General features: G+C 39.8%; 1 protein-coding gene across 1 annotated transcript; it reads left to right on the top strand.

Annotated features, from left to right (window-relative positions):
• Window positions 1-5,383: 5,383 nt before the first annotated feature.
• LOC114457986 (homeodomain-interacting protein kinase 2-like) lies at window positions 5,384-7,684 on the top strand. Its single transcript, XM_028440191.1, has 6 exons — window positions 5,384-5,457; window positions 6,153-6,276; window positions 6,415-6,534; window positions 6,623-6,715; window positions 6,909-7,078; window positions 7,181-7,684. Exons 1-6 carry the CDS (start codon window positions 5,432-5,434, stop codon window positions 7,632-7,634), a joined length of 987 nt encoding a protein of 328 aa, XP_028295992.1. The 5' UTR covers window positions 5,384-5,431; the 3' UTR covers window positions 7,635-7,684.
• The last annotated feature ends 12,462 nt before the right edge of the window (window positions 7,685-20,146 follow it).

Below are 20,146 nucleotides of genomic sequence, written 5' to 3' on the forward strand. Positions count from 1 at the left end.
TCGGGGACAGTGCCTCTGGATTGGCAGACCGGGGTGGTGGTCCCCTTTTTTAAGAAGGGGGACCGGAGGGTGTGTTCCAATTATAGAGGGATCACACTCCTCAGCCTCCCCGGTAAGGTCTATTGAGGGGTACTGGAGAGGAGGGTCCGCCGGATAGTTGAACCTCGGATTCAGGAGGAGCAATGTGGTTTTTGTCCTGGCCGTGGAACTGTGGACCAGCTCTACACCCTCAGCAGGTCCTTGAGGGGTCATGGGAATTTGCCCAACCAGTCCACATGTGTTTTGTGGACCTGGAAAAGGCATTTGACCGTGTCCATTGGGGATTCCTGTGGGGGGTCCTCCGGGAGTATGGGGTATCGAACCTCCTGATAGGAGCTGTTCGTTCCCTGTATGACCGAAGTCAGAGTCTGGTCCGCATTGCCGGCAGTAAGTCGAAACCGTTTTCGGTGAGGGTTGGACTCCGCCAGGGCTGCCCTTTGTCACCGATTCTGTTCATAACTTTTATGGACAGAATTTCTAGGCGCAGTCAGGGCGTTGAGGGGGTCCGGTTCGGGAGCCTCAGTATTGCATCACTGCTTTTTGCAGATGATGTGGTCCTGTTGGCTCCAACATACCGTGACCTTCAACTCTCACTGGATCGGTTCGCAGCCGAGTGTGAAGCGGCCGGAATGAGAATCAGCACCTCCAAATCCGAGTCCATGGTTCTCGACCGGAAAAAGGTGGAGTGCCTTCTCTGGGTTGGAGATGAGGTTCTGCCCCAGGTGGAGGAGTTCAAGTACCTCGGGGTCTTGTTCACGAGTGAGGGAAGGATGGAGCGAGAGATCGACAGGCGGATTGGTGCGGCGTCTGCAGTGATGCGGAGTCTGCACCGGTCCATCATTGTAAAAAGGGAGCTGAGCCAAAAAGCGAAGCTCTCGATTTACAGGTCGGTCTACGTTCCAACCCTCACCTATGGTCATGAACTTTGGGTCCTGACCGAAAGAACAAGATCACGGGTACAAGCGGCCGAAATGAGTTTCCTCAGTAAGGTGGCTGGGCTCTCCCTAGAGATAGGGTGAGAAGCTCAGTCATTCGGGAGGGGCTCAAAGTAGAGTCGCTGCTCCTCCGCATCGAGAAGAGCCAGATGAGGTGGCTCGGGCACCTAATTAGGATGACCCCTGAACACCTCGGCGTTCAGGGGTCATCCTAATTAGGTGCCCGCCTCCCTAGTGAGGCGTTCAGGGCACGTCCCTCCGGAAGGAGTCCCCGGGGAAGACCCAGGACATACTGGAGAGACTATGTCTCTCGGCTGGCCTGGGAACGTCTCGGGTTCCCCCCGGAAGAGCTGGAGGAAGTGGCCGGGGAGAGGGAAGTCTGGGCCTCCCTACTGAGGATGCTGCCCCCCGCGACCCGGAAACGGCTAAGCGGGAGAAAATGGTTGGATGGATGGATGGATTAATTAATGTTGTCATGAAAGCCTCATAGGCGGAATTAACATTATCTGTGTACACCCTATTCCAGTTCTGTTTCTTCAGATCTTCTCTGAAGGCCTCTATGTCTTACTTGATTTATCTCGAAAGAATGTTGTAATTTCATCTTGTACAATGTCATAACAGGTTTTCTCATAAATTATAAATATAGGGAGATGATCACTCACGTCTGTCATTAAGACACCACTAATTAATTTACCACGTACATTTGTAAATATATTGTCAATGATAGCTGCACTATGAGTGGTCACCCTTGTTGGTTTAGTTATCATTAGGTATAGGTCCGTACTTTTCATGTCATTCTTAAATTCATTTGATGCTGAAGGGTTTCCCAGATCTATATTGAAGTCACCACACAAAATTAATGATTTGTTATTAATTTTTTCAAACATCTCAAGGATTTTGTCTGTAAATAATTCAACACAAGGCCCTGGTGCTCTATACACACAACAGATCAACATATTTTTACCACTATCATTTGTTATTTCTACAGTAAGCATTTCCATCAAATTTTCCACAGCAACATGAACTAAGGGGTACTTGTAATGAGAAATAAAGGCTAGGGGGTACATGGGGCAATAAAGTTTGGGAAACAGTGTCATATACAAATTTCATGGTATATAATATCAGCCATTTTAATTAATTCTTAAAACTTTTCTAATCCTACCCACTTGTATTATCCATTTAATAGTGGAGTAAAAATGTATGCAATACAGTTTGATGTCATCATCAAGTATGGTTGCCGTGGCTCCAAGATGACCTGAGTGAGAAATGGCAGCTGTAGGTAAGAGACTGTACAGACAAAAGAAGAGGATGAACTCTCACTGCTAAGATGAAAAAAAACTTTAGTAAATCACAATATTTACTTAAAAAATGTTACAAATATTTTAGAAAAATGTTTTAATCTGGTTTAAGGGCCGATGGCGCACTACGGCAGCCTCGCTTCCATCAATATTCCCCAGGGCAGCTGTGGCCACAATAGTAGCTGACCACCACTTAGTGGGGAGTGAAAGAATAATGCCTTAATCCTGTAAAGCGCTTTGAGTGTCTATGATAAAGCGCTGTATAAAATCCAATGCATGAATATTACCATTATTAGAACAGTTTGAGAGTCTTTCAGAGCCAAAGTGTGTGTACATATAATATGTATTTATTTACATTTTTATCAGAAATAAAGCATGACAAAAAACCTAAGCTGACGGGATAGAAACAAGGTGTTGATTGAAATGTAGATCACAACTTATTTATTGAAAATATATATATATCAAAGGCAAAAAACCTCCTGCAAAATAATAAGTTTAAAATTTTTAAAGTCCTGCATCCTTATATCATTTATTCAATAGTGGAGTAAAAGTACAAAAAATGCAACCTAAGTACATTTACTTCATTATCAACACTTAATTTATGTATTTACAATACAGGAAACAGTTTGATGTCATCATCAACGGAACAATAACGAAACCAACTCCAGCTTCTCTCATTGCTAATGGTTCAATTAAATTTATTTAATCTGGTTTTATATATTTAAAATATTATTTCTTGAAGAAAAAAAACAGTTTGATTTTTTTTTGTAAAGATATTGTTTAGAACAGTTTGAGAGTCTTTCAGAGCCAATGTAATAAATAAAATAGAGTGTTTGACTTCAATGTTCACATAATGTATGTGATATAGCAGGAGGAGAATTTTTTATTACTATTTAATACCTGTAAGTAAAGTAACATGATACATACTGTGAGTGTATTAACAGAAGATCAAGATGTCCTACACATGCAGTCAGTGCAGAGTCAAGACTTCACATGTGAAGTGGATTTACGACTGTTTTTTGGGGGGGTTTTTAACCCCAATTTCAAAATGACAAGACAGGACAAGATTTCCTTGTTTATGTGAGTTTTAGTGTTGAAATACTGAATACTAACCTTGGTGTCCTTTCTATCCACTTTGACAGTGTCTCAACTATCAGTAGGGCAGGTTCTGTGCAGCAGCTCAACCGAATACACTATCATTGAGTTCATGGGAGAAGGTTCCTTGTAAAGTGGCCAAGTGCCAGTATTAACATCCACCTGTAAAATAGTGGCAGTGAAAATCCTGAGACGAGGTTGTGCAAAACGTGCAGCATGAGGTGAGTGTTTGGATCTCTCCTATAGTTTTGGTGCCTCCAACAGGACTGTAACTATGAACTGTTTAGAGAATAGTGACAGAAAGATGATCTAATTCTCCTTTTTTCCCCTCCAGCTGTCTATGTTGAGTAGAATCAGCACACTGGATCCAGACCACTTTAACGTGGTCAAATTCTACGAGAAGTTTGAATACTTTGGCTGTACCTGCCTCGTCTTTGAGCTGCTTGCCATGGACTTATTACAGTTCATCAGGACTGAGCTGCATTTTTGTTCCATGTATGTGCACCAAATCCGCCCCATTGCAAAGCAGGTATGATCCTCTGTATAATTTGACTAAAATGGCGGCGGTGCCGTGTGTTGAAGTCTAGTTTGTGTGTGACACAATGTGGTGCGCGGAGCTGCATGGATGTTGCTGATGTTTTGACCGTTAAACTCTCGTGTCGCGTTGATGGAAGGAGCATCAGGCCAGAATCAGCTGATCAGATGCGTAGTTTACACAGTGATGGCACAATGTTCACATATGAGAGTGTGGTGACACAGCGCTACTCAGGACCTCAGACCTGCTTGATGCTCAGTAGATCATTCTTCAAATGATGCTGATCGACTGATTGACAGACTGTGTTGCTGCATTAACTCAGATCAATGGCATCAACAGATCAATAGGACGGTTTCTGTCAAAATCTGCCTATTTTTCATGGACTGATCAGAGCAAAGTTACAGGACCTATCAGAGCAGCCACATTAAAATAGGGGAGAAAAAATCATCAGGTTTTAAAGTTGTTAAAGAGAATTAAAAAAACACTTTTTTATCTGTTTATTTAGTTTTCTACATTATTAAATGTTTGTGCAAAAGACAGAGAAGTCCATCTGCCTCCAATTTAACTTCCTCAAATGTCTGTGTGCGTCTGTGCACCTCACGTCTCCACACTGAATGAGAAAAATGCTCATTTAAATAGGGCGGTCTGCACCAGTTCTGCACGTGCACTAGTCATTGCTGCAATCTTAGTGAATTCCTCGCAACAGGTGAGGAAACTACGTCACCAAAGGATTTAGGGACGCAACTGATTTACCACCCTTTATTTCAGATCTTAGTGAATCCACCCCTGAGTGTTTACAAAGATGGTTTAAAGAAGATTTTACTTTTATTCTGAATTAAAAATGAATTAAAGCTCCCATGTAAATAATCCATGAAAAAGCTACTTAACCTCCCACTTTTCTGTAGCAAGACATACTTCCTACGTGCACTGCACTATTCTTTATAAAATAAAAGGTTTGTAAAAATGTACTATTCTTTCTTAAATAAAATATCACCAATGATTTAAATTCAAAATAAAATATATCAGACTGAAAACTCCGACATTCAATGCTGTTTTGGTGCGGTGCATTACGTTCAATCTGGTTGGTTGCATTTGATTGTTGTCTGGTTATTAAGTTTTTTTGTAGTTTTACAATCAAAAAATAGTAATTTACTCAATAACGGTTGGGTGTAGAAATCTAACAAATTACTGTACAAATGCCTCTAATTCTTTTAAAATGTACTTAAGTATAAGTAAAATGACTGATGTAGAAATATACTTAAAAAAAGTAAAAGTACCCATAAAGGCAACTAAATTACAGTAACGTGATTACTTGTGATCCCTTACTTTCACCTCTGATTATAATCCTGTCTTTTCTCATTGTGTTCCTGCAGATGTTGGTTGCATTACAGGGACTCCAATCTCATTGGATCATCCATACTGACATCAAGCTTGACAATGTCATGCTGGCAAACCATGAGAAGACTCCATACAAAGTCAAGCTTATTGACTTTGGACTGGCTATTCCATCCTCTGCTGCCAGGTGTGGGATGCAGCTTCAGCCCATCGGCTCCAGGTATGAGGGTGTCAGCCTGAATGACTTCTGTGTGACTGAAATAAATACCTGAATATTGTACAGTACAGGTAATTAGGATTTATTGATTCCTGGTGTTTATTGTTGGGGAATCATCTAAAAATTAATTATGGTCATTAACAAACAAGTAAACAACATTTCATGACAAATGTATTCACATTTAATTTGACTAAGGTCCAACCTACACTTCAGTTTATATTAACAGAATGTTAACTTTTCTGCTCTCATTTTCACTACTCAATATATTTTCAATAAAAACTACATATTAGGTTCATCAGACTTTTCTGGTTGTTTTTTTCAATGTAAAAACTACATAACATTGATATTAAAAATGAAGTGTAAACAAGATCTGTTCAGGATCAATGAGCAGTGGTTAAACCTGATACTTTTTATTTTACCTTAATGGTGAGCTCGAGGCTTTCTGCAGAGCTAATGCTAACGCTATGTTTCCTTGTATCGACACAACTGATTGATTACTTTTTAGAACAATTTTATATCAATTGATGTCATCCGGAAGGCCACTTGCCGAGCACCAAATCGATGTAGTTGGATCGTAGGAATATAAATCGATGAATTGATTCTAATGATGAATTGTTACATGTTTAGTCATTATAGTGTTGGCACTTAGTGCTAAGCAACAGATTTCTAAAGCGTATCTCATTCATTTTGCTTCACAGGGCCCCAGAGATTTGTCTTGGTCTACCATTCACAGAGGCCATTGACATGTGGGGGCTGGGCTGTATGCTGGCCGACCTGTACCTGGATCAGAGCCTCTTCCCTGTCAACTGTGAATATCTCATGGTAATTCACCTTTTTTTATACACCATCCCACCATCCATTTAGTGACCCACGTGCTCTTTCTCAGGCTGTTTTATATGCATGTATATAAAGTCTTGAAGAAATGCCCCTAATGTGTGTAATTGTGTGTTCTTTCTGCAGATGAAAGCCATGGTGGAGTTTCTTGGCATGCCGCCGGACTACCAGCTCTGTTGTGGCGTGTATACCAAGAAATTCTTCTGTCAGGAAGAGGATGAGTTTGGTTCAAGATGGAGGCTCCTGGTAAAAACATTATTTTTATTGTTGTTGAACCTTGATTGTTGTCTTAAACTTATCTTTAACCCTTGTCATTGTCGATGTGTTTCCTCAGACACCGGAAGAATATTCCGCTAATAATGACAAAAAAGCTGAAGAATGGCCCGCATGGCGCTGTCATTTCAAATCATGGGATGACCTGCTCTATGTAAGTGTTCTCTACAATATTTGAGTTCAAATACTTAGCAGCGGTCTCTTCTTTAAAATGTAACATACTTTATACATGCGTTTATAAGATGAAAATACTCACAGTTTATTTTTTGTTAACACTTATCATATGTTATGAGCTAGAGAGGTTTGAACTTGTGCGAGGACCTAACTCTTTTTTGTTTTAAATCCAGATCTTTAATGAAGAGGATGCTGAGGAGTTGGAGGACAGGAGGGCATTCATAGACTTCCTCAAGCAGGTACTGCATCAGGATGGGGGGAAGCGAATCTCTCCCACTGAGGCCCTTCAGCATCCATTCATAACAATGTCCCACCTGAGCCAGGATCCAGGCAGCAATGGCTAGTGAGTAACTGCACTGAGGAGACAATCATGCACATGGAGATCAGCTTGTTGTTTAATTGACTTTTTTTTAAATTAATCTTTGTTTTTTAATTTTTCCTCTAGTCTAACCGAGGCACAGAGTCTCATGTCAATGAAGTGTACCAATGAGGACATTGACGAGGAACATAAGGTTCAGCTGTCTCCTGGCCAGGTTCTTCTTGCAAATAGCTGGGAATCTGATGAGGTGCATGGACGTGAGCCATTTGATCAGATCCTGACTCCTGCATCCAGCCAAATCGAACCACTTTCTGATGTGAATAATGACAATGGAAGTGTTAAGGAGCCAAGTCTCGATTGGGGAGAAGAATTCAATCATAATTCATCAGTGGATGATTCAGGAATCTTCACCCTTCCTCATTGTGGTGATGAAAATCTTGAATCATTTTCCTCAGTGAATGGACCTGTGGTGGAAGACGTCCCCATCCCCGCCCCCAAGAGATTTAGGAATGTTCGGAAGTTCTTTTCCAGAATTCGTAAAACGTTTTTTGGCTGCTTCTGTTGCTCCGTGCAGGAGTAATTCCATGTATTCCATCAATTCTATTCTATCTATACACCCTCCCGTCCACTCAGGTCCTCTGTTCTCTCCATTCGTCTTGTTCTCCTATCCAATCCAACCAGGGACAACTGTCATTCAGTCACTCTGTTTATCTGTCTGTGTATGTGTAAATAAACACACTATATAACTTATCTGTTTTGTTAATGTTTTTGTAGTTTTGACTCCTTTTTCCAAAATATTTTGAAGCTTTTCGTGGAAGTCCCTGATATTGTAGTGTTCTAAAAGTTCTGCAGAGCTGCTGAATGTCCTGGATCAGAATGAAAAGAAACTGTGTTTATTTTTCATAAGTCAGTAGTGATGATGGCATTGCCCAATACCATGTCAGCACCTAAAACTAATACCAAACTCCTACTTGGCAGCATGATCTCAGTTTCCTCCTATGGTCATAAAAAATAATAATAAAAGTCATGCCACTGATACAATAATAGATAATATTTGGATATATACTTAGAATTGGGGAAACATTTGTGATGACAGATAATATGACAAAAATAATATTAATTTATTAATAGTGTAGGGAACCAAACCACATCAAGCCTAAAGACCATTTCTAACAGGAATTAACCAAGGAGCCTGTTTTTTTATCACAACTGTTTACAACATAACTGCCCCAGCAACTTTGAGGTGCATAGCTAACCCCACTATGCGGCCTTTTGAACCCAATAACGCAGTTGAAAAGGCTGGCCCAACACTTTGAAATGTTCAGTACAAACTTTTTTTACAACTCCACACGGAGGAAGAACATCCGTCTTCTCCCTCCTTTTCAAACAGATATATTTGGGATGCTGTAAGATCATAGCACTGTCCCACTGACCCCTGACCCCCTGTGTTGAGCTGTCACACAAGGACACTTTGCAGGCCCCTTCTCTGAGATGTGTCCACAGTGAAAAAGGGAGAACAAAGAAATTGCATTATGTTTGAAAAGTCACAAATGAAAACATTATTGGAATGGTTTCTGGAAAAATTGCAAATATTGTCTGTCCTATTCCACTCTTTTCAGATAATTTTATACCCACAGATTATTATAAATGTTTCATCATTTAAAAAGTGCTTAAGATATACTGTGGTCTGCCAAGTGGAACTTAACTGGAACAATAAACTAATTGTGGTGAGACAGGTTAGTGTTATTCTACTGATGATGTGGTGTTGCAGTAGCAGTGGTGGGCCGTCAGGGCCAGCAATGCCTTCTCTGCTGGCCTAAACATAATCAGAAAATAAATTTCATTTTAACATATTTTTTTTATAAATATGTATTAAATTATTCCTCATAGTCTTTTCTCTTCATTTCATAGCCTTCCTCTTGGTTGCGCTACTTCCAGGATTGTATATTTATCTTATAGCTTTCATCCAATCATATTTGAGCTATCACGTGTTGCCAGGCTCCACGAAATCTTCTCGAGGCCTTCAGAATTAAAAGTGGGGATGCCTGTACACTTAAATGAACTGAAACAGACAGATTGTGATAACCAATCAGATTTTGAGTTGGCGACATCAGGGCCAGCTAGCAGGTATCACGTTGAACGTGACACGTTCTGACGTTCACGTCCTCTGATTGGATACGCACTAGTGAGAGGCAGCGCTATGCAAAGTAGAGTGACGTTAACCAAATGGAAGCTGGTGTCCCGTTAGGTCGTCCAAACCCCCGCGCTAGCTAACCTATCCCAGCCGGGAAAAGGGTTTGTGCGCCACTTTCAAAGCAGCAGCTACGAGCAGTATCCCTGGCTCACAGGTTCAGAGAGACTCGGCTTTCAGCACTAGCCTCCATGTTGATAGAAAAGGACTTATTGGTGGAACTGAGACAGACAGATAAACTGTACAACAGTCATTGAAGTCTTCTTGAGGAAAGAAAGGAGGATGGATTTTGTGTTCAAATAAGCGGGGATAGTCGTTTGGTGAGTACAAAGCTTTTCTTTCTTCTTTTTTTTTCTTTATTTTGTGATTTTATTTCGCAAGCCCTGTCTTGACGGTCTGGCGGGGCGGTCCGCGCCGTGCCGCACCGGGCGCAGCCTGCGCTTTGCCGTCGAGACAGAGCCCATAATGTGCCGGTACCTGGCGCACCTGTGACTTCAGTAAAGGGACTGAATTGTTTCGCTTTCCGACAGTGGTGAAATGGTGTAGCCTACTCCTTGAACGTTTGATGGGTGGACACTAGCCACCATATCCACCACCACCACCTTTAAGCTCGCACCCGAGTGTAAAGCGAGGCAGTAGCAGTGAGAAGCTGCTGGAGAGACATTCTGAAAAGATAATATAGAATAAGTTACCATCATGTTTTTGACAAAAACAGAGACATATTTCAATTTTAATACATGGATAAAATCAGGGGGACAGCTGCAGAGAAATAGCTTTGAACCAGTGACTTGTAATGATGTCCATGACTGGTGAGGAAATGACTTCTCTGGAGTGGGATCTACACATTAATGGACCAAAATAGAAGCTTATATTTGTTTTTTGATCCTAATTGAAATATTTCATTGGAAGGTTTTAAAGTTTTAAAAATTACAATTTAATAAATTAATACTGTTCAACAATATACATAAGAACATTTAATATGAAGTGAAATATTTAAAATCAAATATACAGTAGAAGAGTGATTATTGCTGCATGCGTCAACATTCCAGGCATCAGAACCACAATGTACACCAGACGCCAGCCATCAAACTATTATCAGATGCACAGAAAGACCAGCACCAGTGCACAGTGGTTGTCCTTGTAAAATGGCTGAATAAGACACAATGAATGAGTGCCATCCTGAGCACAAAGCTCTCACCTTCAGGGAGAACTTATCTCCTGTCCACACCCTGTTGTATTATTCTACTGGATTAACACATAATGTAGCTAAATTAGGCGTGCAGTATAGAAGAACAGTGGTCTCTAACCTTTTCAAGCAGCAAATCCCTGACCTCCACCTTGGTGACGCCAACGAACAGTAAAAAAAAAAAAAAAAAGATTTTACTTCCACTTTACATTAAATGCTTTGGTCCAACATTAAAAAATTATGAACCCAAAATGCTATCTGTAACTAACATATTGAACGTATTGGTCAATTTAATGAGCCTGTTACGCTGAAAAAGGACTGGATCGACAGAAACATTAATCAGCCATAATGTATTTGTGTTTTATTTATTATTTTGCGATCATTATGAATTTCCTATGTTTCATTTGTGTGTTCAGGTGGATTTGTTCAGGCATCTAAATGGGCAGCTATTGTTTTTTGTACCGTTGTATTCTGGATCGACAGAAAAAGAGAGAAAAAGTGCGCTAGCAAAAGTGAATCAGCCATAATGTATTTGTGTGATTTTTTTAATTTATTTTTGCGAGTATTATAAATTTCCTGTTTCATTTGTGTTCTGGTGGTTTTGTTCAGGCATCTAAATGGGCAGCTATTGTTTTCATTAGATTCACAATCAGAATTTCTAATAAGTTTAAATTTACCAGTTTTAGACGGGACAACATGTGTTACATTTAATTATATTTGATCCTTGCTGTCCACTCCTTTTCTTGGAAGGATGGTAGCAGCAAATCAGCTGTGTGCTGTAGTACGCACGTCAGCTGCAACTTATGAAATGAAACTCTATCAGACGTCAAAATGACACTGTGTCCATTGTAAAGCCACAGTTTGATCACACTACAGAGTAAATAACAAGTGAAACACTGATGATGATGATGATGATGATGGCTTTCTACACAAACAAACATAATTCTGTCGTTAGTATGAGGAGAAAGAAGAGATAATTTAACTGTGGCACGGACAGAAAAATGAATCCTATCTTCACACTGCAAAACATTGTGACTTCTCTTTTGGAGCAGCACAACTACCAGCATGTTGAACAGCTCTTGTTCATACACAAAAACCTAGACACTCCAAAGCACGAGCTTGATGAACATTAAAAGTTTCAGTTGACTACCTTCAAAAAGTTATGTACACATTTGATTTTTTTGTACATGTTTACCTCAGTTCTAATGGAGGTTTAATTTTATTTATTTCAGTATAAATAATAAATCACTGAATAAATAATGATAAATCAGTGAATGACTTGATGTGATGTGTACAACAACTAACACTGAATACCTTTGAAATGGACCTTGAACCCTGTGGATGACCTGAAACATGACAATGTACCAGTAGAACCCTGTCTCTTATGGACCCCATAGGCCTCAGACATCCTGCATTGGTCAAGTAGTATAGCAAAGGTGTATTTGACTTCTAAACAGTTACTAATAACTTCTTGTGATGCTAGATATCTGAAAATGCAACTATTAGTATCTTATTAGTAAAAAAAACCCAGACACTAGTGGTCTGTACGTTACAGAATGTCTAGAGGTTCCCTAATAGTTCATGGCAGTGCAGGTTTTATTCCACACATTGTTCTGGACAGATTGTCAAAGGTTTTCTGAGGACCAATCAGGAGCTATTGGCTGCACCTGTGATGTTCTCCCTCAGCTGACTCCAATCAGTAGCTCAGAGTCTATATAAGGGGGTGGCAGGTCTTTTGCTCAGTTGAGTGTGTGCTATCAGAGAGTCAACACCATCAGTTCACTTTCTGTTCAGAGGGTATTCCATAAAGTGGGTTATGTTTAAACTCAAATGAGGGAAACTCTGAGTATCCCATTCCTAAACATGAGGTATGTTCTTCTCTGAGTATGTTACCCTGGCAACATTGTCAGTGAACTAAACCTGGTTGCTGGCAGGTTTTATCAAAGAAACCCTGGGTTTCTACCTGGCTCCGCCCACCTGGACAAGAGTGAAGTCATGGATTGTTTGTTCATTGCTAATCCCATTGACATAGAAGCTCAAATGATTAAAATGCTTTACGCTGCGAGAGCTTTTTCGGCCAAGACAGGATATGTTTTATTTTCCTGAGGAGTATCTTTGGGAATGCTACCAGTTTAGTTTATTCTTTATGATCATCTGGGACCACACATTAGGAACCTCATACCGTGGACGAGCGCTCACATCCAAACAAATCTTGTGTGACGCTTTACGTTTTTTCGCTAACGGTAGTTTCCTTTATAATATTGAGGATGCTGAGCACCTGGGAAAGGCAACTGTATGCAGATCAATAAGGAAGGTTGCTCTGGCATTAAAAGGCCGACTTCCTTCGTTTGTCACGTTCCCAGGATACAAGCCAGTGGCTAATATAAAGGCTGTATTCTACAGGATTGCAGGTGAGTGATGTACACATTATTTACTGTATTATTAAAATGACATGCATTGTGCTGCAACCACACAGGTGGGTGAGTAGTTTAATGTGCTCTAATTCAGCAGGAGTCCCAAATGTTTTAAGCTGAGTGGATGGGACACAAATCCCACAATTGCTCCAAAATGAGGCGGACTATGTGAATAGGAAATCATTTCACAGCATCAATGTCCAGGTCGAACAGCTATCACACTCGTACATAGAAATGTATTTGTAATTCATTGAACATGTCATCCTCTGAACTGTGAAGATCATGTGATCCCTCCTACCTCATCACCAATGTGGAAGCAAAGTGGCCTGGCTCTGTGCACGACTCCAGAATTTATGGGGAGTGTAGTCTGAGCAACAGATTTGCAAGTGTTAAGGAAGAACGTTTTTTGCACTGTTCATCTCCAGTTTAATTGAAGTTCTGTATATCCTCTTATTACAGGCCACTTTGATACCTATTGGGAGATCGAGGCTACCCATGCCTGCCAATGTTACTGACTCCATATCCTGACCCTGAGCCTGGTCCCCAACTACATTTTAATGTGGCCTACAGCAGGACTAGAGCCCGGGTTGAGAATACCATAGGCATTCTCAAAGCTCGGTTCCAGTGCCTGAAAAAGCTCAGGGTCACTCCAGCAAGGTCATGTGACATTATTGTGGCATGTGTTGTTCTCAATAATATTGCAATTATTAGAGGGGAGCCACACCCTGCTGTACAACTGATTCCTGAGGATGACCATCCCTTCATCCTGCTGCTGATGCCCAGGATGGAAGGGCCATAAGGGACATTGTCTGCAGGAATCTATGTTAAACTCTTTCCTTAACCCCCCCCATCAAAACATTATATAAAACAACATTGCTTTTGAAAAAAGCCCCAGAAATGTTTGTGAAAAAGAAATACAGAAATACAGAAACAAGTAATTTTGTGCTATTCTTATTCCCTAAAAGTTCAAAAGCATCTATTAAAATCTCTACAGATAGTACCATCATTCACATATACTATGCACCCACATTAACTATCGTTGAAGTAACAGGATTTCAAGATCCGTCTTTATCTTTTGTAGGTAAATTTGTTCCAGTTTATTTTGGTTATTTGTCTAATGAGGTTGATCCTGTATAATTCTTTGGCTGGTAACTGGGAAACAATGGCCAACATTTAATTATTGCTGTTGGTTAAGCAGAGATATTATTTCAACCTCATATGCACCTATTACACCTATTTTAAATAGGAGTAATGGTGGAAACTCTCCCCCCTGCAGCACACAATGCTGACCCTGAGGGGATCATAGAGCATGGGGGCCAGAGGCTCCCACAGGTCGGTGCCACGACAACATTTTCCGAGAGAATGTACTCCTCTTCCTCTGATGGCAGACAGGACAGTACCTCCACCTCCTGGGCTGCAGATATCACTGACTGTTAGGAGAAAGATGAATGAATATATACATAGGGGAAGAGAACCAATCATCCTATTGAAAACAAAAATGAATATTTACATGTACTGCAGTACTGTTAGTACTCTGCAGCTGAAAGCCATAGTGGTTAGTGACACCCTTTAGGTGGGTCACTTTAATCCTGCTGTGCTGCAGGATGGGGAACAGGACAGCTTCTCTCCAGAGGTTCATGATGACTCTGGTCCCATCCTATAAAAGAGGGTGACAGCAGTAGTAAATGTATTGGTCAGTTAATGATATTTTTTAAATTGTAAATGTACATTAAACACAGTTAGTTCCAAACAAGTCATTTGATTATCTCAGCACTCATGGAATGTGTTTGGTCCAGAGTAACAACAGCACTGGGACTTTTTACACACGTTATCACTCCTCTTTCAGGCTTTCTAATAGAAAATGTTTGTGTTGCCTGGCAACAGCCTCGTCTCCCTTCCAGTTGTGGATCTATTTTGTTTGGAGGAGCCAAATAAATGAGACCAAAACAACAGCTTCAATTTTTTGCTATCATTGTCGATTTTATTCACATTTAATTGTTCTATATCATTAAAAATTAAAGTACATGAGGTGTCAAAATCATTGTATCTCAGGGGCACCTAAGTGCAGCTTGATCTCAAGTGGGATAGACCTGTATAATACTGATCTACAAATTTAAATGTCTAAATTATATTTAGTGCAAGAATTTTGGTGCATTAAGATAATGACTTTTATGAACTGTCCTTTACCAATACAACTTGTAAAGAATACTAAGATTCTAATAAAATAACTGCAAATTCTTATGTCATAGTTTATAATTACAACCTTTCATTCCAACCGGACTAGTTTTACTTCATTTATTCAGACAATAAAATAAAAAATAAAATAACCAAGGGAAGTGATGTTATTCACTTCATGAACATTGTTTTATCACTACTCTCACTAACTGTGTGGCCCTTGGTCAAATGTTGTAGCCACTACACTTATAGTGCACCATCTGGTGTTTGAATAAAGACATTGCAGTTAATTTGTCATCTGGCAAATGTGATTTCAGCACAACAGCGCAACCTTTTTGTGTAATATTGCTAAGTAATAAATAAAACAAATAAATAAGGACAACTGTACTTTTAATCTTAACACACGAGAGCAGGACTGTGCTGGGTGGTGTGCATAATGTGTGGCTTTTGACCTAAAGGGTGAATGTTCTGTGATGTGGTCGAACATGCTTTGAATTTTTAGTTAATGCCTTGCTTTTGGTGTCTAACAGTGAGTGTTGATATAGGCATTAAATATACAATCTAATTTGGACCTCCTACAAAGTCAAGCAGAAGATCTCACCTGCTCCAGGTCAGCTTTTGATGAGGCACTCCTCATCTCACCTCATCCTCCAGTGCTCTTGAAACCTGCATCTGAGGAGCAGTGAAGCCGTGTTCCTCTCACTATCCTAAGGTGGCAGGGGGCCTCATTCCCCACTGTGCTGTGGCCCTTCATGTAGAAGGTATTCTCAGCAGTTACCTGCTGGGAATATTCTTCAAAAAGGTGGTCTTCACCACTGTCACTCCATCGCTGATGCTACACTCTGTTTTTCTTTTGGTCCAAGGGGACCACATTATCATTGTCTTTCTTTCCAAGAATTACCCTGACCTCCTCCTTTAATTTCACCACCTTCACCTTCAGGGGCAGCAGCCATTAAAGGGGCCAGAGCGTCGGCCCATTCAGACAAATCTTGCAAAGCCATTCTAAAATAAAAAAAGAAGGTAGTTGAGTTGTAAAAGTTACAAGTTCATGATTTACCCAATTACACAGTCATAAAATAAAGTCACATCAATGAACTGACAGCTTAGTGCAGTGGTTCTCATTTTATATCATAAATTTCTGGTGAACCCAGAGACTTTTTCTCTAAAATTTTGTGTTTTAGTAATTTTTGTTTTACAAATACAGTAGCAAGTATCAGTGCACAAGTAATAATAAGTGTAGGATCAGATATTTATATACTGCATTTTATTTGAACTAATTTGACAGTGAAATATAGAAGTTGTTTGAGATTGTGTGTAAGGTGTTTTATATTTTGACTTTTTCTTGAATGAAAATGACACAGGTGGGTCTCACAGAAAAAAAAGACAATGTACAAGAGACATCATTGTGAAAAAAAAAAAAAAAAAAAAATCCTAGCTTTTATTTACATTTAAACAAAAGTTGTCTTTTTTCTAGCTAGTTTTCAGAGCAGTGTAAAAAGTCTGCGCTATTGTGCTTTCAGTTTCAGTCACTGCCCATCTTCTCATGGCCCCCAGCACAATTCCTCCTTCCTACTCCAGAGTCCACAAGATGGTCTTTCTGCTGCCTCACCCACCCTGTGGACAGTCGTCTTACTCCCAGAACTGTGAGTGTCTTCCACACAGACTGTGCCTTGAAACTCCTGCACCCAACCTCAACTAGGAATAGCCAGGCCTACAAACCCTTGTCCCTGCACTGCTCGACAAGGTCCTGGTAGTTAGAATCTTTCCTCTCTTATGCCTCCTCGCATCCCTCTTCCCACAGGATGGTCAGTTCTATCAGGATGATTTTTTTTTACTCCTCTGAGCACAAGAACAAGTCAAGCCTCAGTGGTGTTTGTATAAACTGGGGTTTAGATAAGTCTCCTGCCGAGGTCCACTCTCATCTCCCATGATTGTGCTGCTTGGAGAAGGCCCTTCTTGATTTTCTTGGAAACTGGTGGTTTCTGTTGGTGATGGAATGGTGTCGTACACTGCATGGAGCAGGAATGAGATGCAAAACAGCTCCAGCCTCCAAAATCCCACTGCCATCCTGGGTCGACAGCGCTGCAAAGTTTGCTGCAAGAGAACTCCTAGGAAGTGTTTGTGTTTGTGATGTAGGCCTTGTGTCTGCAGCCACACAGGAACTGCTTCCTTCAGTTCCATTGATGCCATTAGGGCCAAAAACGCCTGTAATTAGTTTCCATAAAATGCCCTGTTTTTGGAGATGTTAATATTACAGGTGTTAAAGGGTTAAAACTCTGATTAAATTACAAGGGTGTGAAACACCATGAAGGTGGAGACAAATGCTTCCTTGTTGACATATGCTGCTATCCTCTTTTAAACACATACAATCAATCAAAACTCCCGTATTGTTTCCTGTAGGTCAGAAAAAAAGAGGAGGAAGAGGAAGAAGAAGTGATGTCTTCAACAGTCAAAGAAGCAGTGAAGAAGATAGTGTGTGAGGAGAGGACAGAGGAATTTTACACCAGCTTTAACTGTACATGAAAAGAAGCTGTAGCAGTAACACGCCTCCACTGATGTGTGTGCATTTCATAAGTTCTTGTTACGCAGTGACTCTTCTTTTTGTGGCTCATTTTTTTACAGTTTGGTTTGGTGGATCAGCTTTTTTCAAAGTGTAACAATGTGGAAACATCAAAGCAATCAGCAGACGCCTCTGATGTAGACTGGCAGTTGTCAGTCGAAACATGTCAGGAGATCAAAGTGGATTTATTAAAGAACAGTTGCTTGAAAAAAAGAAACCATAACATAACATTATCATCAGAAGTTTGAAAAGAACATCAAGATCTTTTGTCGGCTGTCAATGTTTATTTTCAGGGCTTTTTCTTTGTCTAATTACAACTTTATTCTAATAATATTAAATAGTTTTTTCTCATAATAGAATAAGTTTACTTTTGGAATATTATGACTTAATGACTGTTAAAAATGTCTTATACTAATACAACTTTACTCTTAAAGTCTAAAAAACGATGCTCACACAGATACTCTTTCTTCATTTCCGACCCAAGATAAGGTGTAAATATGTCTCAATGTACTTCCTATTTTCAGCTTCTTTTTTCTCACTGACTTCCTCTTTTCTGTTTGTTCCATTGCTTTCGTCTCTGTAATTATCTCTGCAAAGCGTGAGAGTCACAAAAACAAAACAACACCACAACTGAAGTCCTCAGTTTCTTTGCAGTTGTAGATTAAAATCTCACACAGCTCAGTTACAGTCAGTGTCTCAGGTACAACATGTTTAAGCAGAGCTGAAAGTAATGGATTACAAGTACTCACATTACTGTAATTGAGTAGCTTTTATGGGTACTTGTACTTTTTTGAGTATATTTCTAAATCAGTAATTGTACTTGTACTTAAGTACATTTAAAAGAAGTAAAGTAATTCATTACATTTCTACACCCAACCATTACTGAGTCAGTTATTTTTTTTTGTTTTAAAATGATCAACAGACACTGTGAAACTACAAAAAATGAAATAATGAGACAATCAAATGCATCACAATATAACAGATTAAATGTAATGCATCACATTATAGCCGACCAATCAGATTAAACGTAACGCACAACACCAAAACAGCATTGAATGGAGGTTATTTTCTCAGTTTTAGAGTTCATAAATGTATCTATACTTAGAGCCTGATAATTGAATTTAATTGAATTCATTGTTGTTTTATTAAAAAAATAACTGCACATTTGGACAAACTATTCTATGCAGAACTTAAATGAATGTAGTGTCATGTGCAGGTGTCGCTGCAGACCCAAATGCAGGAAAGGAGGTGGAGCTCAGGTGCATTAACCCAATAATTATAATCAAAAAATAATCAAAAACACTAAAAGACAAACCAAGCACACAGAGCTGGGCTAAAACAAGAAGAATGTCCAAAAGCAGGGAAGAAACACTTGTTATAGAATCCAGGAATTACTAGCATGAAACCAAGCTCAGAAAACAAGTGAAAAACCATTGTAGAAAATGTCCCAGCACTGAGCTGAAGCTAAGCCTCCCCATTTATACACAGCAGTTAAGTGTGTGTGTGTGTGACTCGCACACACGCACGCGCTTTAGCCGCGCACATGCACGCACACCAGTGACTCACATTAGGCCCAATAAGTGAGACTTGAGAGCTTTGCCAATACATCAGTGTGAGCGTGGCTGCTCAGAAGCCCCTCCCCCTTCTACGGTCTAACCTATTTTCCTCTCTCACTTGTGTGTTTGCAGTCCGTGTCTGCTTGACTGTGTGCGCAGCGATTGGCTCTGGCCGCACACGTGACTCTCGAGGAGCTGTACAGTGAAATAGATATAGATGGTGCGCTAGAGCCCCCTCACACACTGAGGTCAAAAACTGAATAGGTTTCACTCCTGGGTGAACATGAATGTGCCGTCAAGTTGAAATAAAATGAAAATAACCAACCTAAGCTGTGTTTTAGCCAAAGGAACCTATGATCACGTACAGTGCACTGTGTCTGTATTCTGACTGTTGTCAAAGCGTTGGATTAAAAGAAGTTTTCTGCTGACTTGTTTATTTTTTTTTTTTTTGCTGCATCTGGAAAAACATTTATTCCACAACAACATCTGTTTTCAGGCAGATCACACACAAAAGTAACATCTTCACTCAATGGTGATCCTAAAGGTCACCAACCCTGGTTTAGGTCCTCTTCTTCTCTCTCTCACATTAAATAAAGCATTAAACTGATTCTATGTAAATGTTGATGCTGTAACATGTTTCTCTCTCTGCAGTCTGTGTTTTCTCCTCTCTCTCCTCTTCCCTCTCTTTATTCTGACTTTTATTTATATTATTTCATAGAATTATTATATTGATTTATTTTTTTAACCAGATCTGTTTAAGGTTTTTTATTGAAAACATTTTTTTTTTTAAATTATATTTTGGAAATGAAACATTTTTTACAAGAATCATAAATGTAGTGAAATGAGTGTAGACTGTTGGAATAATGTGACTGTTCATTATTGTCAGTGTCTCTGCTGTGATGTTCTGTGTTCGCTATAGTCGACTTTGTAATTTCCTTTTTTGGTGATAAAGTTGAACTGTTTCATCCTGTTTGGCCTTGTGTGTGTAGCACATTATTTAAAGGAGACGT

Source organism: Gouania willdenowi, chromosome 24 (assembly GCF_900634775.1).
Source record: "Gouania willdenowi chromosome 24, fGouWil2.1, whole genome shotgun sequence".
Classification (NCBI taxonomy): Eukaryota; Metazoa; Chordata; class Actinopteri; order Blenniiformes; family Gobiesocidae; genus Gouania; species Gouania willdenowi.